At 41.6% G+C, this 24,687-nt stretch overlaps 1 protein-coding gene across 5 annotated transcripts in view; it reads right to left on the bottom strand.

The window, feature by feature from the left end:
* Nucleotides 1-832: 832 nt before the first annotated feature.
* Nucleotides 833-24,687, bottom strand: part of LOC147035663 (xylosyltransferase 2-like) — a 60,716-nt gene continuing 36,861 nt past the window's right edge. For 4 of the 5 annotated variants that reach the window (XM_085846254.1, XM_085846268.1, XM_085846244.1 and 1 more), the window contains 10 exons: nucleotides 23,527-23,716; nucleotides 22,855-23,024; nucleotides 22,272-22,474; nucleotides 19,098-19,178; nucleotides 16,943-17,159; nucleotides 16,184-16,360; nucleotides 15,711-15,967; nucleotides 4,520-4,715; nucleotides 3,796-4,129; nucleotides 833-1,524 (listed from right to left, as the gene is read on the bottom strand). In XM_085846254.1, coding sequence (XP_085702380.1) covers nucleotides 1,223-1,524; nucleotides 3,796-4,129; nucleotides 4,520-4,715; nucleotides 15,711-15,967; nucleotides 16,184-16,360; nucleotides 16,943-17,159; nucleotides 19,098-19,178; nucleotides 22,272-22,474; nucleotides 22,855-23,024; nucleotides 23,527-23,716 — 2,127 coding nt within the window. In that variant the 3' untranslated portion in view covers nucleotides 833-1,222. Of the gene's footprint in view, nucleotides 1,525-3,795; nucleotides 4,130-4,508; nucleotides 4,716-15,710; nucleotides 15,968-16,183; nucleotides 16,361-16,942; nucleotides 17,160-19,097; nucleotides 19,179-22,271; nucleotides 22,475-22,854; nucleotides 23,025-23,526; nucleotides 23,717-24,687 lie in introns of all 5 variants that reach the window. The other variant, XR_015049275.1, reaches the window with a different exon arrangement.

Below are 24,687 nucleotides of genomic sequence, written 5' to 3'. Positions count from 1 at the left end.
TAATTTTATGAAGTTTTTACCATTGGTCACATTTCTTCGTGAATCAACTTGATTGTGGGATGTTGGCTTGAAGACCATAAAATACAAGTTGATGAACCTCCTTCCTGTTGGGAAATAAGGTTCACAGAGCACACTGCATATCTTCACTTTCCATTAGAGGTGATTCGAGCCCAAATTTTCCAGCCCGAACCGAAAATACCAGGAAAAAGGCAGGAATCCTGAATCGATTTCCCACAAATTTTCCAGGATTCCCAGGAAACAATTCACCATGAAGAAACACCAGCTTGTTGAAGAATACTTGCATGTGAAATTCAAAATTGTTAGAAAATGTTGAAGGCCTACTGCCATGTGATATCCATGCTTGTGTGTCGACAGCATCGAAGATAATGAGCACCTAAAATATTATCCTGAACTTTGTGTTGACCGGAACTTTTGGTGGAATCCTTTTTTTTTTCATTTAAATCGCACAAGGGTCTTGGCCGATGTTTCACAACCTAGTCAAGGATGGTTGTGGATGCCTAACTCGCTTGTAATTTCTTCAGTTCAAATATCATAAGAAGATCTATTATCATGTGTTTTTTCATGCAGGTTGTACTTTGACCTCCTCAAGCTCAGGAGTCTGCTCTGGCCTGCACTGGTTGTCTAGCAAAACCTACATTTATAAGCCACACACAATATGTGGATAGCATCATCGTAATGACACCTTTAACGTTATGCACCTTTGGACCAATTCCTGCACAAAGGTCGAAGGTGATCTCACGAAGATGAGTTCTTCGAGTCAAACCCGTTGTCATATTCCAAACAGTGGATACCAATTTTAATAAGCCACGTGTGAGTTCATATCATTTTATTGCAGCAAATGCTTTGGCAGGCTCACACAGAGTCAAAGGTTTGGTTCTTTTTCTTGCACGATTAGATAAAAATGGAAGATATTAATGCATTTTCCTTTTTTTTTTTAAGTTGTAAATTGCTGACTGCATTTCCTTTCTTCGTGGTGGAAAATATGAAAAATTTCACTTTGATTGACTCTTCCAGCACATTTCATGACTGGGATCACTGGAAGTGCCTTTCATAAATCCTCAAATCAAAAGCGAGAATGGATGGATGAACATTCCCAGTTCTTTATTGGATGAAACTTCGTAGCACGTCCGTTGCGTGCCTGCAGCACATTTCTTCTTTGGCATCTTCATTCTGTAGATACGAAGAATCAATCTTGTACGTTTCAGGTGAGTCGGCCATCTGGACCTACAGGCCCAAGTTGTGACTTGGGGTCTGGATAATGAGAACTCCAACTGGTCGCTGTGCACTGTGGCAAGTGTGGACATTCTGATGGAGACACAGCGCAGAGTCCCGCCGGTTGCCAGAAGGTTCGCAAGAGTCTGTGGAGCCAAGGAAGCAAGGGTGGCAGACGGGTAGGCATCGTGGTGGGCGACTCAGGTAGTCCCAGCAACCGCAACAACCACCGCAAATCGCTTTCCCCGTAGGAATTGCCTGGTGGACCCATATTTGCTTGGCTCGCTTGGTCTGGAAAACAAGAAAGGAAAAGAAATTTTCATTTGTGTGGAGAAACAATTGTTATTTCAGGAGCAAGCAAGATATGAGCAGAACCAAAAGTTATTAGAAACTAAAGGCCAGTTGGAAAACTTTTCTTTGCGAAATAATTTGATTAACTATTACATCTTTGGAAGTGCTGATGGAATCAAAATAATGCGGAAAAGGTGGATATCCAACTTATTTTACACAGAAACGAGGTATTTTCCCCCATCACTTTGCTGATAGATTTAATCAAAAGACAACATGTACTTCACAAACATTCTGCTCTGTTCGCTCCATAATTTCCCTGAAGTCATCTTCCATCTGCATCAGCTAGCATCACCTTCATCAGCCATCCTTGCTGTTTACATATGGTGTGAGCAAAAATCACTTCCGCTTCACTGTGAGGGTCAGTGCTGGATGCTTTGGTTTGAACCTCCGCTTAAAAATGAGTGAAATGAAACATTTCGAAAACTTTGAATTATTTTCACTCGGATCTCAACATCAACGGAATGCATATTCTTAAATTGTTTAAACTTCCTTTCTACAAGATGATTTGTAAGACTGGTTACCATTAGATTGTGCTGTACGATACACATTTACATGGAGGGAAATGGTGTCTTCCCCAACCCCCACCCCCAGATATGCTACCCCAACAGAAACCATACTTGGGGTGCCCTTAAAACAAAATTTGGTTGGATTTGGTTCAGTGGGTTTTTTGTTGTTTTTGGAGCATATACAAATATATTAGCAAATACGACCTGTCACTTTGCTGACGATAATACGAAATGGGGGAGGGAGAGAGGGTGGGGGAGACAGAGCTGGGAAAGTGAAGAGGTGGAGGGGAAGGAAAAGAGGAGGGAGGGGGGAAGAGAAGACAGTATGAGGTGAGAGGAAGGGAAGGCAGACGTGCGGTGGAGCGTTAATTACGATTCATATTGTTTCATCAAAATGATTCTGCATAGAATAACAGTGAAGATGGAAACAAAGTAATGTTTGAAATCCATTTTCGACTGGTCATACTATAAACACGGTCCGGAGACAAACTCCCGTCCAGTCATAAATACCGCCCGGACGCGTCTGCAGAGAAACTCCATCCAGACATAACCACTGTCTGGATATGTCCAGAGACAGACAGAGAGAGGGGGGGGGGAGAATGAAAGAGGAGATGTGGGAGGATGGTGCTGCACTGTATTGGAGCAATTTTTCGGGAATCGGCAGGTGGAAGTCAGTGTGATTACCAACGACAACCAACGTCAGTGTGGTTGTATACTTCCTGTATACAACCCAGAAACCTTGAGTAGCTTTCACCGAAAAATAACGTTACATTTATATAGACGTTTCAGGGATATGATCACAAACATTAATCTTTATAAACAGCTGTGACGGGTGGAAAATTTTTTTGCCTCGGTAATGACCATGGCCAACAGCACGTTCCCGTGAGGCAAAGACCATGGCCAACAGGACGCTCCCATGAGGCCACAACCGTGGCCAACAGCATGTTCCCATGAGGCCACGACCATGGCAAACAGGAGGTTCCTGTGAGGCCATGACCATGGCCAACATCACTCAAACAGTTAATGTGAAACTTGTGAAAAAAAGAATCCCTGACTGAAAGCCAAAGTAGGCCATGTTTAAAACACCAAGACCATTTCCTGACGAAGATGGAAACAGAAAGAAGTTAAAAAAACGAGTCAACTGGACAATGACATTAAAAAAATTAATCTTTAATTCCCATTATTTTTGATGACTTGGGACTCAGTCTGACAAGGTGGTTCAGAGGTTGTAGACTTACCTTTTCACTATGTAGTTTGGGTTAGATTCCCAATCTGACTATGAACTATCACATTGGTGTTTCACAGGTTTACGCAGGCAACATCAACGTTTTGCCCTCCCTTGGATGACAAGCAGGGTGTCTCGTCTGCCACGATGAGTTGGCGGAGGTTAAATATCCCGTGTTTTTTTTTTTGCGAAGAATGGAGGAGTTACCACCAGCACTCTGAGCAAATTACAAATTCCTACGAGCTGCATTTGAACATCAGTCTGAGCCAGCACGTTGGTGTAACTGAATAATTGGGGCCATTAAAGTAGAAGTATGGTTAGTTGTTGTATTAGTATGATCAGTGTGACTCAACCATATTATACTCATCAGAGAGTTTTTGTTTGAGACTTGCTCCCCATTCTTCACATCGATCCTGTATGCTCCAACAACACATACAATCTGTAAACTATTTAAAAGAAGCACTTCAAGTTTCCAATCACCTTGACTCATGGGCTGTCCCTTTCTGAAAGTAACCGGTAGCACCAAGAAGGTTTTCTCGGCAATGAGCTCCCAGCCTTGAAGGATACGAAGACTCCAGGCACCAGGACGTAGCGGCTTCTTCAGGAGAGGCCGGTGGTGGCTCACCTCGACACCTTTATCGACACGCAGCTCGTACGCTGAAGCAACCACGTGCATAGGGTCAAGCCACACCACTGTAGCTGAGCAGTTGGGCCCAGGACCCCACCACTGGACTGAGGCTGGTTCATCGTATGGTCCAAGGAGTCCACCAAAGTTACGAAAGAGTCTCTCTTTGGGGTCCCAAGCAGAGCCAACCTGAAGGAACAACTTGTTAAATAATTACTTAGCAGGAATGAGCTACCAGACTGAATGTTCATTATCATCTTAAAGTCTGCTCGCAATTTTCAATAGTGCCATATTGTCCGTAACTTTTGGAACTGGTTCAACTGTATTACTTTGTGGTCAGAACAGGGGAAGATAGGGAAGAATAAGGAGGGTAGGGAAGTTGGAAAGCATTGAGGAGAAGGAAAGGAGGTTGGCAGAAATGAGCGTGATAGGCAGATAAGTATGGGGCATATGAAGAGGAGGGATAGGGGCACTGAATCCGCCATTTTCCATGTGTAATTATATAGAATGCCTTACTTTAAAATAAATGCAATGATAAAAGCTTTTTTTCACACAAGTAGAACTTTACCTGAGACGTACCTCGACCCTCAGCAGTCGCGGCAGAAGGCTCGGCCTATGGGCCTGGTAGAGAGCTTTCCGAGTGAGCAGAGCCTCCAGTACCTCAAACTTCCCCGTGGCCCGGCACATAGCGGATTGCTGCACCAAGTAGCCCTGGAAACGGTCTTCCCAGAAGTATAGGTGCACCATTGAAGGATGCCCGACTGCCGCAAAGCTGCTGCCATTGCCCGTTGAACAGATCAATAAACACACACAACCAAAACACCGTAGGTGCAATTTTCCTTCACAAGGACTTATTCATGAAAGTTTCAAGTAGTACAATATTGACGAGAAGGCATCCCAAAATGCAAAGCCTGTCCACGTTTGCTTTGTATTCAAACAAAACTTGACGAAAACAATAGATATAATATATATGTAATATGGAGAGCTCATTCCAATCACTGACTCACTGAATGATTCACCCACTGACTGATTGACTGATGTTAAAGTTCGGTACCTTCTGGGTGACGTAGAAAGCTGAAATTTCGTGTGCTGATGGACATTGAAGCTGATACACATGGAAAAATCACAGAACTGTCGGAAAGTGTCCGTAAATGAAAATCTAAATAAATGAAAATAAATACGGTAAATGAAAAAATAAATAAATACAGGTGAGTGATTCGAGACGATGGAGAGGCACACGGTTCATTATATTGCTTACAATGGGTAAGCATACCCCGCTGGTATAGATATAATCAGAGATTGCAGACCCTCACCAGAACTTGTTTTGTGTGGTGTTTGTGTACTGGTGTTACATAATTAATGAGACATAATTAGAACTGCCACTTTATAACTGCTGGCAGAGATGACCGGGTACGAAGACATCCTGCTTTGATTGGACACCTGACCCTGACTCATGATGTTTTTAATTATTATTCAATTTCATTAAGAATGGGATTAAAATAAATTCAATTCAAATCAAATGGAAGACCAAAGAGGTACAGTCCTGCATTATTAGAAGGAACCCAAACAAGCAAATACCAAAGATGGTCATCAGGAGGAATTTTTTTTTCTGTGGACCATTTCATCCCTCCATGACCTCAAACATTTTCATACTCAGCAGACGTAGCGTTCTACATATTCTATTATTGCATCATAATGAAGGCACCTATGCTGTCATAAAAGTCACACTTATTCCTCATGAGGGGTACTTGCGATGTGCCAAGTTTCAATTTTTTCCTTGGTGCATTTTCACAGATACAGAGGTCCAAAGTTTTTCCATTTTTCCAACATGGCTGCCACACCACGTGACCTATGACGTCATAATTATCATTAAAATATTCCACACGAGCAAATGCAACCCGTCGCTTCGCTGAACGGGGGTATTAACGCTGAGAGAGAAGGGAGGGGAAGGAGAGAGAGGAAGAGACGAAAAATGGAGGGGAGAGAGAAGAGTGAGGAGGGAGGGGAAGGGGAGAAGAGCAAGGAGGGGGGGGAGGTGGGTAGAACTATGCCTCACCAAAAGTTGCTATATGGGGTGAGAGGGAGGGATGTGAGGATATGGTGAGAGAGAGTGAGAGAGAGAGAGAGAGAGAGAGAGAGAGAGAGAGAGAGAGAGAGAGAGAGAGAGAGAGAGAGAGAGAGAGAGAGAGAGACATGAAAAAAGAAGAGAGAAAGTTGAGGGGTGGAGGTGGTGTTAGTAAAGAGAATGATATTGTTATGGATTTCAGAATTAGATCCGACGAATGCACACAACATTTAGGTCGTCAGACAGTTATTTCCATAAATGCATGTCCAGAATGGACCCATCCCTTTGTCTGGTGGGATTCTAACTCTAAGGTGCATTGGAGAAGGGTAGAGAACAGATTCCCTTCCTAAAGGCGTTGTCACACCTTGACGATTTAGCCAGCAATGGCAACGTATAAAAATGTATGTAAAACGTTGGCGTACGCTGAAATTTTGATATTTTAAAAAAAGTTTTGGTCGTATGCATAACATGTTAGTAAAGGCACAGAACGTTTCGTTGTCTTATAGATAACTTATACCAATGAATGCTTAGCCTGTTGTCGGCGTTCACAACCTATGCCCAACGATAGTTTAACTTAGGCATAGCACGCTGCACGTATCGCCGACGATCACGTGGCATAGCCTGTTAAAAACCTGCCGCACGCCGATTTAAATCATAACCGCCTGAGAATTGGAAGTGTCAACCACGCAGTCACACCTTGACGATTTAGCCAGCATATGCTGAGCGATGAAAAATGCGTCTAAAATGCTGGCACACGTCAAATACGGTATGGGTAAGTAGTGTATACGTTAAGAGCACGCTGAAAAACTATGATGTACGCTGTCATATTATATATCGTGGTACGTCGAGTATGTCGTGAAATTTCAAGCATGCTGAAAATTTTACGACGTACTCGCCGTATGGCTCACACGTTCTGCTACGCTGGGAATAAGTTGTAGGCACGATATGCGATCGTTGACACACGTCGCCACAAGTTCCTTGTAAGTTACACATAAGTTGAAACACGTCGAGGTAATGTTTAGCATACCCAAAACTTATTTTCTCCATCAAGGCACATTTTCTTTTTTTCTCCTTGGCTTAGTGAAGGCACGTGACGAAATATCTGAAGTTGTTGTTATTTTGTTTTGTTTTTTTTATTAGTTTTTTTTTTAGTCCATCACGAATTTTAAAATATATTCGGACATTTGCTTTTAAGTTTTGACGTCGACGTAACAATATCCTCAAACAGAAAATATTCACAGAGGAGGAACTAAGAATAAGACATGAGCAAACTGAAGAGGCAATCGGACGTGACGTAACGGCACGTGACGAAATATCGGAAGTTATTGTTGTTGTTTTGTGTTTTGTTTTTAAACGCTGCCAATACGCCATTATACGGTAGCTGTAAATTAGAAACACGTTCAGTAAGTTCTGTGGTCGTCCGGAAGACATCAATCAAATACGTCTACATACGTCAATATGCGTTGGAGGTACGTTACACATAAGTTCAAAGCGCGTGACTCATAGGTTAGAAATAAGTTTTGGGTACGCTAAGCAATACCTCAACGTTAAGCCTGGTGTTGGCGCAGTGGTTAGGGCAGCGGCTTGGGATCCAAGAGGTCCTGAGTTCAAGCCCCGTTGGGCCACTGAATTAATACACCAGAGGGTTCACTCAGCCTGTCATCCTTCCGAGGTCGGCGAAATGAGTACCAGTATACTGGGCCGGTGTATACCCCGTTTAAAATAGGTGTACCATATCCCTGTGTCGTAAGAGGCGACCTGGGTTGCGTCAGGAAGGGCATCCGGCGTAAAACATGTGCCAAATCACTATGCGGATCATACGGATGATCCACTGTGGCGACCCCTCACGGGAGCAGCCGAAAGAAGAAGAAGAAGAAGCATTACCTCGACGTGTTTCGACTTATGAGTACCTTACAAGTAACGTGTGTCAACGATCACATAGCGTGCCAACAACTTATGGCCAGCGTAGCGGAACGTGTGAGTCATACGCTGGCATACGTCGTAAAATTTCAAGCATGCTAAAATTTGAGGACAACCGCAAAGTACAACGATGAAAGCCAGCGTACTACGATGTATGGCAGTGTTTTTCAGCGTGCTCTTAACGTATATAAAACTTACCCATAACGTATTCAACATGTGCCAGCGTTTTAGACAAATTTTTCATGTCGGCATACGCTGGCTAAATCGTCAAGGTGTGACAGCGCCCTAAAGGGATGGCCTTTTTCTCTTTACGACACGTTAATGCACACGAGAGATAGCCGTTAGCCCAACGGAGACTCATTCCACCCCCTTTCCATCGGGACACATTGGCTTGGAGGTGGACGATTTATTTATACCTTGGACTTACAGGACATTTGATTAAGCACACCGTGGGCTTTTCCTGAACGGTTATGCTGACGGTCAAACATGGCTGTGGATCATTTACCTCACTCACCTGTCTTTCATCAACGTTCGACACCCACCTCTCTTTCACCAACGTTGACGTCCACCATTTCCCATCAACGTTTGGCAGCTCTGTGGATGCTGGCTGGCTCTTGTTCGTGTCGGGCTGAACGAGGAAGGAATGATCGTGAGATTGATGGTTGGAAGTGACGTGCAGCGATGCACCAATAGGCAAGGTGGATTTGGCTGAAGTCTGCTTGATGCTCCGCCCACACTGGTAGCCTATAAAAAGGACAGGAGGACCACTTTCCTGACAGTTGGTGACAGCTCCTGACAGCAGGTGACGGTTCCTTACAGCTCCTGAGAGTTGGTGACAGCTGGTGACCTTTTCTTGGAGCTCCTGAGAGTTGGTGACAGTTCCTGACAGCTGGTGACAGTTCCTTACGGTTCCGGACCATTGCTGACAGGTTCTTACAGTTCCTGACCAACGCTGACATGCTGACCAATGCTATTTGTACATGTGAATATTATATATATATATATATATATATATATATATATATATATATATATATATATATATATATATATACATACATATATATACATACATATATATATATATATATATATATATATATATATATATATGTATGTATATATATGTATATATGTGTATATATGTATGTATATGTATGTATATATATGTGTATATATATATATATATATATATATATATATATACATATATATATATATATATATATATATATATATATATACACATACATATACATACATATATATATATATATACATATACATATGTTTTATATGGATATACATATGCAAAAGTTTTAGGGCCATCTTACTCAACACTCTCCTGCGGTGTGCAGTATCAAGTTTCATTCAAATCGGGCAACGAAAAAATTATTTAGAAATCAATTCCCGATTCAGTCAGTACTCTTCGGGAGTATTTGATCAATGCAAACAACCTCAGTGGTATAGTTTGCTGGAGCTATCTTTTTTATTTTTTGAAATGATTTTTTATCAACCGCTGTCCAAACGGGTTCACGGGTGGGCATATAGAGAGATTAGTATATGCGTATATTTGTACATGAATATGTATTTGGAAAAATGTGTGTGTGTATGTATATATATATATATATATATATATATATATATATATATATATATATATATATATATATATATATATATATATATATATATATATATATATACATACATATATATATATATATATACATACACATACACATATACATACAGGGTGTTCGTAAAGTCGTTGAGTGGTTTTAAGTATTTATTTAACTAAACCCATTGGGGATAGAATGATGAGGTTATTTGCATTATATAGTATTACTAACACATTTTATTCTGTTGCACATTCTATTGGTGCATGCACGGCATTCTAACAGCATGGCAAGAAATCGATCGTCGGTTGGATGTGCTGAGGGCCATAAAAAACCACATTGAAGTTTTCAAAATGTTATTGTGTAACTCAGATAATAAAACTCTATTGTTTACTCCATATTATGCACAAAACAGCATCATTCTATCCCGAATGGGTTGAGTTAAATAAATATTTAAAACCACTCAAGGACTTTACGAACACCCTGTATATGCCTTAATAAATTATGATTTTGAGTTTTGATCCATATGAAGCTCTTCCTTACCAGGATGTCACCTCATGTATGTTTTCAACATTGTATTTCGTTATATTAATTGGATAGTATTAATTTGTGATTAGAATGATGCTGTTTGGAATGTAAATATCAAGAGATTGAGTCAAAAGGAGAAGGAAATTATGTGAGGCTTTCCACCAGTGACATTCGTGGATTTAACATTTGCAGTTTACATTGTGACATCAAAAAAAATATTAGCCACCTTACTTCTGTTGGTCAGGTGCAGAAAGGTTTTTGCCAAAGTCTTTCACGAACCGACTATGCATGCCTAACGATTGACTGAAGTGTAACAGGAATGTAGATTTATTGGTTCATGGTTTGGCATTCGCCATTTCCACATTGTCTGCTCTTTTGGCATCCCTTCAGGTACCTCATTAGTGTGTATGTGTATGTGTATGTGTATGTGTATGTGTATGTGTATGTGTATGTGTATGTGTATGTGTATGTGTATGTGTATGTGTATGTGTATATATATATATATATATATATATATATATATATATATATATATATATATATATATATATATATATATATATATATATATATATATATATATATATATACACGAAGGCTGGTGTTGGCGCAGTGGTTAGGACAGCGGCTTGGGATCCAAAAGGTCCTGAGTTCAAGCCCCGTTGGGCCACTCAATTAATACACCAGGGGGTTGACTCAGCCTGTCATCCTTCCGAGGTCGGCGAAGTGAGTACCAGTGTACTGGGCCGGTGTATACCCTGGTTAAAATAGGTGCACCATATCCCTGTGTTTCGTAAGAGGCGACCAGGGTTGCGTCAGGAAGGGCATCCGGCGTAAAACATGTGCCAAATCAAGATGCGGATCATGCGGATGATCCGCTGTGGCAACCCTTAACGGGAGCAGCCGTAAGAAGAAGAAGAAGAAGATATATATATATATATATATATATATATATATATATATATATACATATATATATATATTATATATATATATATATATGGTTCATACAAGTCGATAGTGCTACTGTTTAATGAGTTATAGCACTTAGTTTGATCATGATCAAAACTTGGAAGTCAATCGGACTTTAAATGGCATTTTTATTCGAGGGGGTGCTCTGGGTGAACAAAGATCTCAGTCGAAAATCCGGCGCGATCATTTGTGCACAATGTATTCCAGACGATTAGTGTGAATTTTCATGACCATCCGACCATAACCCAAGGAGGAGTAGCATTTGGCGCGAAGGCACCTCCAGCTCTCGCATATTATCAATTTTTGCACTAATTGATGTTTGACACCCTGACCTAAGCGAAATCGGTCAATCTGTCCTGAGGCAAAGTTGTAGTCGTCATTGAGTACCATGAACCTGCAAAGTTTCATTCGTATCGATGCACTCACCTGGTCGCTTGGGGGCCTTCAATTTTCACCAATTTTCGCACATACCCTAATTGTAGGGGGCACTGCGGGTAAAGTATTCCATATATCACAAAAACCGGAATAGATTTGATAGAGCATCACCTGTAGATCATTTGTGCCAAATTTCATAACCCTACGTGGGATAATGGCTTTCGGAATTGATTTCGCATGAACGGTACCGATTTTGAAGGTTTTTCGGTTGTTGCTAGGGAACCAAAGCGCCCCTAGCAACCATCACAATTTCCAAAGCACGAGGTCATAAGATGTACCTACCACCCGAGTTTGGTCAAAATCCGCCCACGTTTACTACCAATTATGCTGATGACAAACGAACAAACATCCAAACAAACAGACTTTTGCTGACAATAAGGGTCACCGATTTCAGCGACCCAACAGACAAACAGACAGAAAGGGGTGAAAACATCACCTCCTTCACCTTCGGTGGTGGAGGTAATCACGGGTATGAATAAGGAGTTAGTCCCCCCCCCCCCCTTTGCTGCTATAACAGCCTCCACTCTTCTGGGAAGGCTTTCCACGAGATGTTGGAACATTGCTGTGGGGATTTGCTTCCATTCAGCCACAAGAGCATTAGTGAGGTTGGGCACTGATGGTGGGCGATTCGGTCTGGCTCGCAGTCGGCGTTCCAATTCATCCAAAGGTGTTCCATAGGGTTGAGGTCAGGGCTCTGTTCAGGCCAGTCAAGTTCTTCCACACCGATCTCGCCAAACCATTTCTGTGTGGACCTTGCTTTGTGCATGGGGGCATTGTCATGCTGAAACAGGAAAGTGCCTTTCCCATACTGTTGCCACAAAGTTGGAAGCATAGATTCATCGAGAATGTCATTGTATGCTGTAGCGTTAAGATTTCCCTTCACTGGAACAAAGGGGCCAAGCCCGAACCATGGAAAACAGTCTCAGACCATTAATCCTCCTCCACCAAACTTTACAGTTTGCACTATTCATTTGAGCAGGTAGCATTGTCCTGGCATCCGCCAAACCCACATTCGTCCGTCAGAGTGCCAGATTGTAAAGCGTGATTCAAAACTCTAGAAAACGCATTTCTACTGCTCCAGAGTCCAATGGCAGTGAGCTTTACACCACTCCAGCCGATGCTTGGCATTGCACATGGTCATCTTAGACTTGTGTGTGGCTGCTCGGCCATGAAAACCCGTTTCATGAAGCTCTCAACAAACTGCTTGTGCTGACGTTGCTTCCAGAGTCAGTTTTCACTCGGTACTCCGATAACCACCGACAGACGATTTTTCCACGCTACGTGCTTCAGCACTCAGTGGTCCCGTTCTGTGAGCTTGTGTGACCTACGACTTCACGGCTGAGCTGTTGTTCCTCCGAAACGTTTCCACTTCACAATAACAGCACTTACAGTTGACCGGGGCAGCTCTAGCAGGGCATAAATTTGATGAACTGACTTGTTGGAAAGGTGGCATCCTATGACGGTGCCACGTTGAAAGTCACTGAGCTCTTCAGTACGGCCCGTTCTCCTGCTAATATTTCTCTATGGAGATTGCATGGCTGTTCTTGATTTTATACACCTGTCAGCAATGGGTGTGGCTGAAATAGCCGAATCAATTAATTAGAAAGTGTGTCCGCATACTTTCGGCCATATAGTGTATATGTATAATATATATATATATATATATATATATATATATATATATATATATATATATATATATATATATATACAGTGGGGAGAACAAGTATTTGATACACTGCCGATTTTGCAGGTTTTCCCACTTACAAAGCATGTAGAGGTCTGTAATTTTTTATCATAGGTCCACTTCAACTGTAAAAGACGGAATCTAAAACAAAAATCCTGAAAATCACATTGTATAATTTTTAAATAATTAATTTGCATTTTATTGCATGAAATAAGTATTTGATACATCAGAAAAGCAGAACTTAATATTTGGTACAGAAACCTTTGTTTACAATTACAGCGATCAGACTTTTCCTGTATTTCTTAACCAGGTTTGCACAGACTGCAGCAGGGATTTTGGCCCACTCCTCCATACAGATCTTCTCCAGATCCTTCAGGTTTCAGGGCTGTTGCTGGACAACACAGACTTTCAGCTCCCTCCAAAGATTTTCTATTGGGTTCAGGTCTGGAGACTGGCTGGGCCACTCCAGGACCTTGAGATGTTTCTTATGGAGCCACTCCTTAGTTTCCCTGGCTGTGTGTTTCAGGTCGTTGTCATGCTGGAAGACCCAGCCACGCCCCATCTTCAAAGCTCTTGTTGAGGGAAGGAGGTTGTTGGCCAAGATCTCGCGATACATGGCCCCATCCATCCTCCCCTCAATATGGTGCAGTCGTCCTGTCCCCTTTGCAGAAAAGCATCCCCAAAGAATGACGTTTCCACCTCCATGCTTCACCGTTGGGATTGTGTTCTTGGGGTTGTACTCATCCTTCTTCTTCCTCCAAACACGGCGAGTGGAGTTTAAACCAAAAAGCTCTATTTTGGTCTCATCAGACCACATGACCTTCTCCCATTCCTCCTCTGGATCATCCAGATGGTCATTGGCAAACTACAGACGGGCCTGGACATGCGCTGGCTTGAGCAGAGGGACCTTGCATGTGCTGCAGGATTTTAATCCATGACGGCGTAGTGTGTTACTTATGGTTTTCTTTGATACTGTGGTCCCAGCTCTCTTCAGGTCATTGACCAGGTCCTGCCGTGTAGTTCTGGGCTGATCCCTCACCTCTCATGATCATTGAGGCTCCACGAGGTGAGATCTTGCATGGAGCCCCAGACCAAGGGAGATTGACTGTTATCTTGAACTTCTTCCATTTTCTAATAATTGCGCCAACAGTTGTTGCCTTCTCACCAAGCTGCTTGCCTATTGTCCTGTAGCCCATCCCAGCCTTATGCAAGTCTACAATTTTGTCCCTGATGTCCTTCGACAGCTCTCTGGTCTTGCCCATTGTGGAGAGGTTGGAGTCTGATTGATTGAATGTGGACAGCTGTCTTTTATGCAGATAACGAGTTCAAACAGGTGCAGTTAATACGGGTAATGAGTGGAGCATGGGAGGGCTTCTTAAAGACAAAACTAACAGGTCTGTGAGAGCCGGAATTCTTACTGGTTGGTAGGTGATCAAATACTTATTTCATGCAATAAAATGCAAATTAATTATTTAAAAATCATACAATGTGATTTTCAGGATTTTTGTTTTAGATTCTGTCTTTCACAGTTAAAGTGTACCTCTGATAAAAATTACAGATCTCTCGGTGCTTTGTAAGTGGGAAAACCTGCAAAATCGGCAGTGTATCAAATACTTGTTCTCCCCACTGTATATATATATATATATATATATATATATATATATATATATATATATATATATATATATATATATATATATATATATATATATACACACACAAACACACACATTGAAACGTGTACATTTTATTGATTTGTGTTCTCCATATTCTCATAATAAAGGCAAGTTGAAGATATGATGACAAAAGCTCAGATGGTAAGAGTTATGTCCTGGACAGACACGCTGAAATAAATAAACACAGAAGTGATTTGATGAAAACAGGCCGTCTCGCGCTTGATACGCTATCATTATGTACCATTATCACTATTATCATTGTCACATGATCACACAGTTCACAAATCTTGTCACACTCAGTACTTTAGCCCGAAAGCTGAAGTGCATGGTCAAAAAAACACATACATCCTCACCCACAAGTCCAGAATGCATGGTTAAACAATAACTTTAGGAACGAATAGCCATCATCAGACGGAGTGAATTCCCCTCAAGAGTTGAGCTTGCAAGTTGTACCATATGGCATCACAAGGAAATTGTTTCTCTTCACTGGAATAGTGACCACGAAATATTATCTCACGCCCAGCAATTATTACAAGGGTTGTGACCAATTTTGGGTGCCTGCTGTATCGGTATCCATTCACGGTGTTAAATATTAAAGATATGGTGACAGTTGGCACATCCAACCAATGAAATTGTCACGAGTAATGGCTCAGATCCAAGTTCAGATTACAGGGTTGGCTGGAACTGGGATTAAGCACGAGACATTCAGCAAGCATCAGCATTCTCTTTTCTAATTCCCATGAAATATATTGTCTCAATAACTGATTTCTCCTGAGTTATTGTGTTGTATTCACAAAAGCAATGGTTCTTTGTGTTTATTTAGCTCACAAAGCAGCAAAACAATGCAGTTTGATAGCTGGGCACCCACCTGCAGGTGTGTGGATTTTGATGATCTAGGTCAAAGATGGCTAGGCCTAGGTGGAAGAAGGCATGATAAAAAGTGAGGGCAGTGTCGCTGAGCACTCTCAAACCATCGGCTTTGTCAAAAACATTCTCCCAGTAAGCCAGCAGTGAAGTCGAGTCATTGTGGAGCGAACCATACAGGTCCGTATGGAGCCAGGAAATAATGCTTTGGCTGACTGAAGCTTCAAATTTGCGAGCAAAGAAAGTGGGCCTTGTAAGTTCCTGCAAGATCAAGAGAGAGTGGTGGACAGGTTATGGACAAACACAATGCGATGTTGCATTGGACACTTACAAAAGGAGGTCCATTTCCCTTAACTGCAACCAACTTAAAAACAAATCATCTCGTTGATTGCGAAGCTTTATCATAAATGTTGAGAAATGCATATTTATTATCAGATACATATAGAATGTGCCAGATGGAAGGTGCTTATGCAACACCTTGAATCGATTGAAGTCCGCAGGTTTGAAGTCATTTGGAGAGCAGCCACACCAGTCCACGATGTGCTTGTACTGGCACTTGCAGCCCAGGCGGCGGTTCCAGTTGGTAAGCCTCAAGTTGTTGTCCACGACATTTGTACAATTCTCGCTATTCATCAACAGAGTGTGGAAAAACGACTGGGGTGTGGGTGGAGATGAGGTTCAGAATTGTTCGTACAAACTTCAAAACTGCTCTGTCCTCCATGCTAACTGGGCCTTATGCAGACTTTGAAGTTGCAAGTGCTTTTACCCATCCTCTTAAACGCTCTGTCTCACAGCACTGCAGTATGACCAGATGGCGCAGACGGCGCGACCGCATTGTACAGGTGGCATGACCATACGGCATAGATGACATGACCATGTAGCACAGATATTACCACCAAATGACACAGACCGTACAACTCTATGAGTGGTGAGATATGGTCGGCACAAACATGAAGAGGTTAATGGTCTTGCACCAATACTTGCTGCAGACCGAGCTTTCATGGATCCCAAATTATATCAAACAAAGGCAGACAACGTGGCCAAGGTAAAGAGAAGATTGGTTAAAAGCATGAAGAAAGGTAGCGCTGTTTAACCGCTACGAGACGAGGTATGTAAGAAAACCACAAGGGAAACATAGAAGCCAGGAGGAAGATGAAGCCGTATGGTAGGAAGGCATTTGGAAAGGCATTGTTACCACAAAGTGAGGTTTCTTTTGAGTTTGCAAGCCTTATTTACCTCTGCAGGCAGCAGTGTGAAAGCATAGAACTGCTTGAGATCAGTAACCAGACGACGCTTGGAGTTGACGATGAAATCCACCGTGCGTTGATTAAGAGCAAACCAATCAGATCCGCCATCCATGGTGATGCCAGTAGGTACCGTGCGCTCTCCCAACCGCCACATGTGTGCATCACACTCATGGAAAATTCGGTCAAGTCCCTGCTTCTTTACGAACCTGTGACGTAAAGTGGACAAAAGTAGGTGGAATCATTATTTCCTCGGGTGCTGAGTCCATGATACACACAACATTACAAAGATTAGGTCATGGAGGGCTGAGCCCAGAGGCTAAGGAAGGTTTCACAAGGAATGGACTGTTCAGGTCATCACACACAAGGCATTTCTCATTACTATTTAATGAAGACATTTATTTATTGTTCATACTTCATCTTCACTTGAATTCAACAAGAAAACACTGAGAAATGTATGCCAGTAGCAAAGTTATCTCGCTCAAGGCACGAACCCAGAGCTAATGCTTTATTTTACTAATTAGGGTGGTGCAGACGGCTTAGTGCACATCATAGAGTTGTAGTGCACATCATATTGCTTTGATGGGATTAATAGTCAACAACAAAGTGTGTCCTGAAGACACCAGTAGACCACATGAGAGAGGACAGACACTTTAGTTCCTTGTTGTAGTTCATTAGCGAGCCAGCTGGGTTTTTCCTAACTATTCAATAGCTAAGCATACATAGTAATTATTTGAGGCTCACCTGGATTACAAAATGTGTCACCAGTATACTGTACTCTTATTCAACAACATACCATGGATCATATCCTTCCACATGACTCCAGAAAGACCAGCCGGCTTTACATCCCTCCGAATCTACTGATATAAAACAGTATATTTGTGTATTTCTCTGTCCCCCCTTCATCAGGATGATTTGAGGAGGGTTTTAAAGGGCAATCTTTAAACATTACTTTGTGTTCACTGCGATCTATTTTTGAGGATAAAAAACTCAAAAACCATTTTCCATGAAAGAGTAATTACACCTCTTCTCTTGGAATTGTAGATGGAGACTTGCAAACCAAGCCTCAAGGTACAGTATCATTTTTTTTTTACCAATAACAATAAATACAAGGCACAAGGAGGTGAAATTTGCTGTGCATAATGTGTGCCGTGCACAGAATAAAACGAGTGTTCATTTACGTCCGTAGGATGTTGAATAAATAAAGATATAAGCACACCCGACATGAGGCCGAGGCTTCAGACTTTGGCATGCTCACGAGGCTGCACCCATGAAACGAAACGTCCCAGAAGATATAGAAAATAGGGTCACATTTGCACAAGTCGAGCATGCTTTGCGAGAGGGTTGGCAGGATGCCCTCGAGGTATGCACACTCACCTCACCCATCGAGCCTGGCTATGAATCTCGGCCAAGCTACAAATGTCACTCTAATGTTTCGCCGTCAGGGCAAGGCAACAATGTGTGTCCCTCAGACGTTAAAGATCCCATGGTGTCTTTCATGAAGAGTAGGCATGCTATCGCTGGAACCCTGGCCAAATTGCAAATACCTGCCCGACCCTACAGGAGGCGATGCATCAGTGGCATAGCCACTGCTCCCTCAGCCAATGATGCTACTCACAGCCACATGCTGTATACAGAACGAGAACTGCACTCGGTAGAGCTCATACCTCCACCAGGCTGAACACTTTATGTTTCGTATCCCACTGATAGGCTGGGACTGCATCCGGATCTTAACCAGAATCTAATTGGCTTGTTCTTGTCACCAATCCAAATCATCCACCAAGTTTTGTCATAAGTCGTCCATAATGTTTTGAAATATCATGCTTATGTCGTTTTTGACCCCATCTCTCAATAATGAAGAATGACTTTAAAAATTCTTGGATCCGGATTCGGATTCGGATCTTCACCAAATTTGAACCAATTATTCCTTGTCACACACCCAACGTGTCCACCAAGTCAATCTTTCCACCGAATTTTATCTGAATACGTCCATAACCTTTTGAGGTATCCTGCTCACAGACAGACAAACAAAGACAGGGGTGAAAATATAACCTCTGTCCACCTTTGGTGGCAGAGGCAAACGACAAACACACATATGGCAAGACCCAACTATACAATCAAAGCTTTTTTCAACACAGATCACTAACCTGGCTGTCTCTCGTCCATGCGACTTCAGGAAGTTCTTATCTCTGTATTTGCTCAAAAATGCCACGAGTTGATCGTTGGGTCTGAAACAAAATAAAAGAAAATACAAAATATAAGAAAATACAGTGAGGAAATTCCATTTGTCAATCGTTTTAGAAAATCATTTGGACATTCCATGATCAAGTTTGATTGATGATCTGCATTGCTGGATATAATTCAAAATATTCAGGAACAAACAATGATTCAAGGTTCTGTATGATCTGCCAATCCAATAAAGATCAAACAAGAACTGAATAATAATGGAGGAACACACCCTTGACAGAGATTCAGGGCATCCACACCAAGTTTGGAACCGATTGTGGACAGATCGCCACTCCATTGCAGGATATTAGGCAAAATGTGACTTGGGCAGGAACCTGAAATTTGTTCTTTGTTCCGGCGATAACTCGCCTCCTCTTTGCAAAAGCCACCGTGGGATATTTAACATTCAAGATCACTCCTGGCAGGCGATGACAGATGGATCCTCCAGCTTAATGTCCTTATGGACGACGCACATATTCATGGCTCACACTGCCTGTGAAACACCACGACGACAGTTTATAGCTCGGTCAAGATTCCAACACATGATACACAGCTCACATATCTATCCTGCAAGCCCTAAAGAACAATCGGTTCAAGGTAATGTGTGACCACAGATTGACTGTAGAAAATGGATGTACACCAAGAGAGATGACAACAAATTCAACTAGAAAGAGCAATCAGAGATTGCAAACCGTCGCCAGAACTTGTTTTGTGTGGTGTTAAGAATGGGAATAAAATTAATTCAATTCAGATTAAATGGAAGACCAAATAGGTTCAGCCCTGCATTGGAGTCATCAGAAGGAACCCGAACAAGCAAAAAGCAAAGATGAAGTCATCAGGAGGAACCTGGATAGGATTCACATTTCAGCTGCTGCTCCTCTACCCTCAAACCCATCCAGCCACAGCCAAGTGAGCCTGATTCAAAAAAAACAATAAAAAAAACTTTTGGGTGCCAGACCATGTATCCAATCGAGTTGAAATTTAAAAGATGTATTTCCCATCATGACTAGATTATAATTGAGAAGTTTCACATTGATTGATTAGGCAGTTCCAGAGAAAACATTATTTAATATTTTCTTCAATCCAATATGGCTGCCAAACTCAATTAATTGGTAGCACAGATATTAAGTCGTGCACAACTTTTAGAGATAACATGCTACACACAGTTTTTGGCCCCACCTCTCAACGGTGAAGAATCTCTTGAAAAATTCTCGAATCCAGATTTAGATCTTCACCAAAATCGAATCAATTAGACCTTTTCACACACCCAACCCGACCACAAAGTTTCATCCAAATCCGTCAACTTCTTGAGATATCATGCTATATCATTTCAGCCCCATGTCTCAATGGTGAATATCAGTTGAAAATTAAATAATTCTTGTATCCACACCGAGATTCCGATCTTCACCGAAATTGAATCAGTTCTTCCTCGTGGCATTCCCAACCTGTCCACCAAGATTCGTGTGAATCCATCCCTAACCTTTTGAGATATTGTGCTATTTGTCATTTTGGGCCCGATCTCTCAATGGTGAAGAACCGCTTTAAGAAATCTCGCATCCGGATCTGGATTCGGATCTTCACCAAAATTTTGCGTTGCCATAGTTGGCCGGTCACCGACACAAACAAAAATTTCAAAACAACTGCTTGAAAAGTGTGGCCAAAAACGTGTGATAAAACAGACAGACAAACTCGACAGACCAACATAGTTGGCAAAAAAAATTTTTTGCCAAGTAACAAACAGACAAACGGACCTAAACCCAATGCCCAATCCTTCAGCGAGGGTAATCAGGTCGTTTCTTATTCCGTGCTTTTAATTGAGAAGCCAAATTTAAAGCTCTTTACAAAGATGGAGAACTTAAGAAATGAATCAACAACAAGTGTATAATGATGGCGTTTTCAGGGGAATTTACAAATGCTAATGGGTGGCGGAATGGTAAGATCATCTACTTAGAGTCTGGGAGATCGACGGTTCAAACCCCAACCGAGTGATACCATCAACTATTAAAATGGTACGTGCTGTTCCTTGCTTGATGCTCGGCATTTAAAAGGATAGAGAACGGACAAGCAACGCTGAGAAGGCAATGGCAAACCACCCGGTATAACTCTTCCCAAGCAACTGCTTCAGCAGCACCAATACTCGGTAAAGAGTGATGGTAAATGAATTCGAAGTGGGTGAGGCCGTGTGAATTTCGAAGGGTAGAGAATTCCACAGTTGGGGTAAATAGTACATCTGAAGAGTGCTCGATCACCAAAAGTCTTCATCCTCGTGCGGGAAGGGATTATAAGGCAGATTCCTGTTGCTTGATCCCAGGTTTCTTGCAGAGATTGTCAGGTGTGATAAGATCAGGAATTTAGGCAGGAACCAATTTATGTTCGATTTCACGTTCATATGAAATGAATAATGTGCTCTGCCTGGAGAACTCCGCATTGAGAGCACAACAAACATTCCAATGTCATTCAAAAGTAAAGAAATGCCGAGTAGGCGAGCTATTGCCGGCATCCTGATCAAATTACAAATTCCTGCTCCAATCCATCAGTGACACAACTGCACCCCCAGAAAATGATGCAACCAGCATCCATGTGCTGCATATGGAAGAAGAAGAAGAAGAAGAAGAAGAAGAAGAAGAAGAAGAAGAAGAAGAAGAAGAAGAAGAAGAAAGATAGACATGTAATTTAAGACATTTTTAAGAACAAAGTGCAAGAAAAATTAATGCAGGATATACACGATCACCTTTCCATGTACACAAATTGCCACTATTGCTCCTGATTTGCATCAACATCAATTACCATCATTGCACCAAGAATCAACAAAATTAAATGGCCACACACCAAGGCTGGCTACATGTGTTGCCGGTAAAATAATCTGTCGCAGGAATTTTGTTACGTTATTGCATAAGAAGGGAACTAAGCAAGTGAATAAAGTAGTGAATGAATTGGCTCTCTCTCTCTCCGTGGAAGATTAATTAATTAATTGATAAGGAAGCATGCGGTACAAAGTATGCATGTATGGGGAAGATGGATAAATCAATGAAAATGTGTTTGTTGAATACATGACAGGTTTAGTTAAATGTTACGCATTGAAATGGACCAATAACCGGACTGGGAAGTCGGAAGCGCTGAGGTTGAGGAAGAAGTCCCAGGTCCAGTCGGCCATGTTTAGAAGATCTTTCATGGCACGTAGGTACATCGCCAGAAGACTGGCACCTCCCCAGATGGTCGCCATTCTCCAAGAGGTCAACCGTACGTTGGCAAACCTCTTAGCCAGCTGAAGCATTTGCCTGTGCAGGTAACTGGACCGCTGGTGGTGTGGTGGGGCAAGGTGGAGAGTTGATGCATTCGCTCAGAATTCGACCTTAATGCTTTAACATGACATACGTATCGCATAGTATTGTGTGTCACCACCCTTTGTTCACACGCTCACCACTACAGACGTCGATGAATTTGACCAAATATGCAAATTGTAAATAATAGGGGCTCTGCATTGTAATCTTTCTCTTGTAAGTTTAAACCATCTTTTTGTTGGGAAGGTAGTGGCAAACCAGCCAGTGCATTTGATTGCCAAGGAGGTTTTACCCTCCCTGAACCCTACCTCCACCCCCCCCTCACCCCACCGCACCTCCCCAAAAAGAAAAGCTTCCTGTGATATCTCTGCACTCCCTTTGCTCGTCATCTCATCACCTGATCCACGTGGATGTAGTAGTAATGGTGAGAGTGGTAAATGGCACTGAAGAGTTGGTGCAGTTGGCGTACTGCTCTCCCATGTACCACCAGCATGAAAACAATACGTATGGGAACTCCCTTTACAACCTCCCCAGACTGCAACCATTGTACTGGCTTCACCGTCTTTTCTATGCCACCACCAGGGCCAAAAAGACAAAAAAAACAGTTTTGTTGTCATTATACTCAGCAACCTTTTCATCAAAGAACAATTCCCATTGGACGGAGGGTGAAACAAATTATACGAGTCTGGCAGGCCTTTAATGGCTTGTGTAACGTCACAAATGCTATGTTTCGACCCACAAATAATGCTGCAAGTCCATCCCACAAGGACTTGTGGAATGGTTTGACTTTTATGTATATCAGGTGTACCACAAACCGAGCCGTGTTGAGCCCAAAACGTAAACGTGTGGCCTTAACAGCATCATCACTTCCTCATCACTATGATGATGTCACAAATATGTCACACAGCTGAACGACGTAATTTGGACACACCATGTAAAGGATTACTTAATAATGTTTTCCTACAGCAGGATATGCAAGACCTTACAACAACATCAGTGTTACATCACGACACTACTTGCACAAGAAAATAGTAGTTTTATGCCGCAGAATATGAATCAACATATCCACCTTTGAGAGGACAGTGACTGGTCAGCGAGACTGGCATAAGTTTTCCCTCCTGATGAAGGCAGGCCACATTGGTAATCTCTCGGCGACACTGCTTGCTGGACGCTCGTGCCAGTGCTGACAGGGCATCCTTACTTTTCAAGTTGCAACGCAAAAGCTCTCCTTTCCACACACTGGCCGCACCACTCTGCCTCTGAAAAGCCAAGAAAAAAATTTCTTAGACACGAGTGTGTCACAAACCATAACAGGTTTAACGAGAAGGGCACTCGGTAGAGCACATACCTCCACCATGCAATGTCTGTTCCACGAGAACATATCGGGCCCAATATATTTTTGAATGAAATATCATGCTACATATAGTTTTTGACCCAATCTCGCAATGCTAAAGAATCACATAAAAAATTAAATAGTTCCCATATCTGGATCCAGGCTCAGATCTTCACCAAAATTGAATCAATTCGTACTTGTCACACACCAACCTGTCCACCAAGTTTCATTTGAATCCATCCACAACTTTTTGAGATATTCTATAAGTCAGTTTAGCCCAATCTCTGAATGGTGAAGAATCACTTAACAAATTATCGAATCCGTATTCGGATCTTCACCAAAATCTAACCAGTTCGTGCATGTCACACACTCAACCTGCCCACCAAATTTAATCCGAATCCGTCCACAACATTTTGAGATATCCTGCACACAAACAGACAAACAAAAAAAAAAAATGAAAAATCACTCATACAGTGACACTTGGCAAAACAGCACAGAGTAGAACACCAATCCGTAGAGCGCTTACCACTGCCAGGTGGAACCAATCATGTTTAGTATCCTACTGATCGCCGAACCAACTCATCCATCTTGTTTTGTCATAAATCGTCCACAACGTTTTCAGATATAGTGATGTGTGTATATATATATATATATATATATATATATATATATATATATATATATATATATATATATATATATATATATTTACATATACATATACATATATATATATATAAATATATATATACATATATATATATATATATATAAATATACATATACATATACATATATAAATATACATATACATATATATATATGTATATGTATATTTATATATATATATATATATATGTATATGTATATTTATATATATATATATATATATATATA

Source organism: Eptatretus burgeri, chromosome 1 (genome assembly GCF_056783735.1).
Source record: "Eptatretus burgeri isolate ZD-2024b chromosome 1, Ebu_testis_v1, whole genome shotgun sequence".
NCBI classification, from domain to species: Eukaryota; Metazoa; Chordata; class Myxini; order Myxiniformes; family Myxinidae; genus Eptatretus; species Eptatretus burgeri.
The sequence above is the reverse complement of the archived record's forward strand: the minus strand, read 5'-3'. Positions and strand labels throughout refer to the sequence as shown.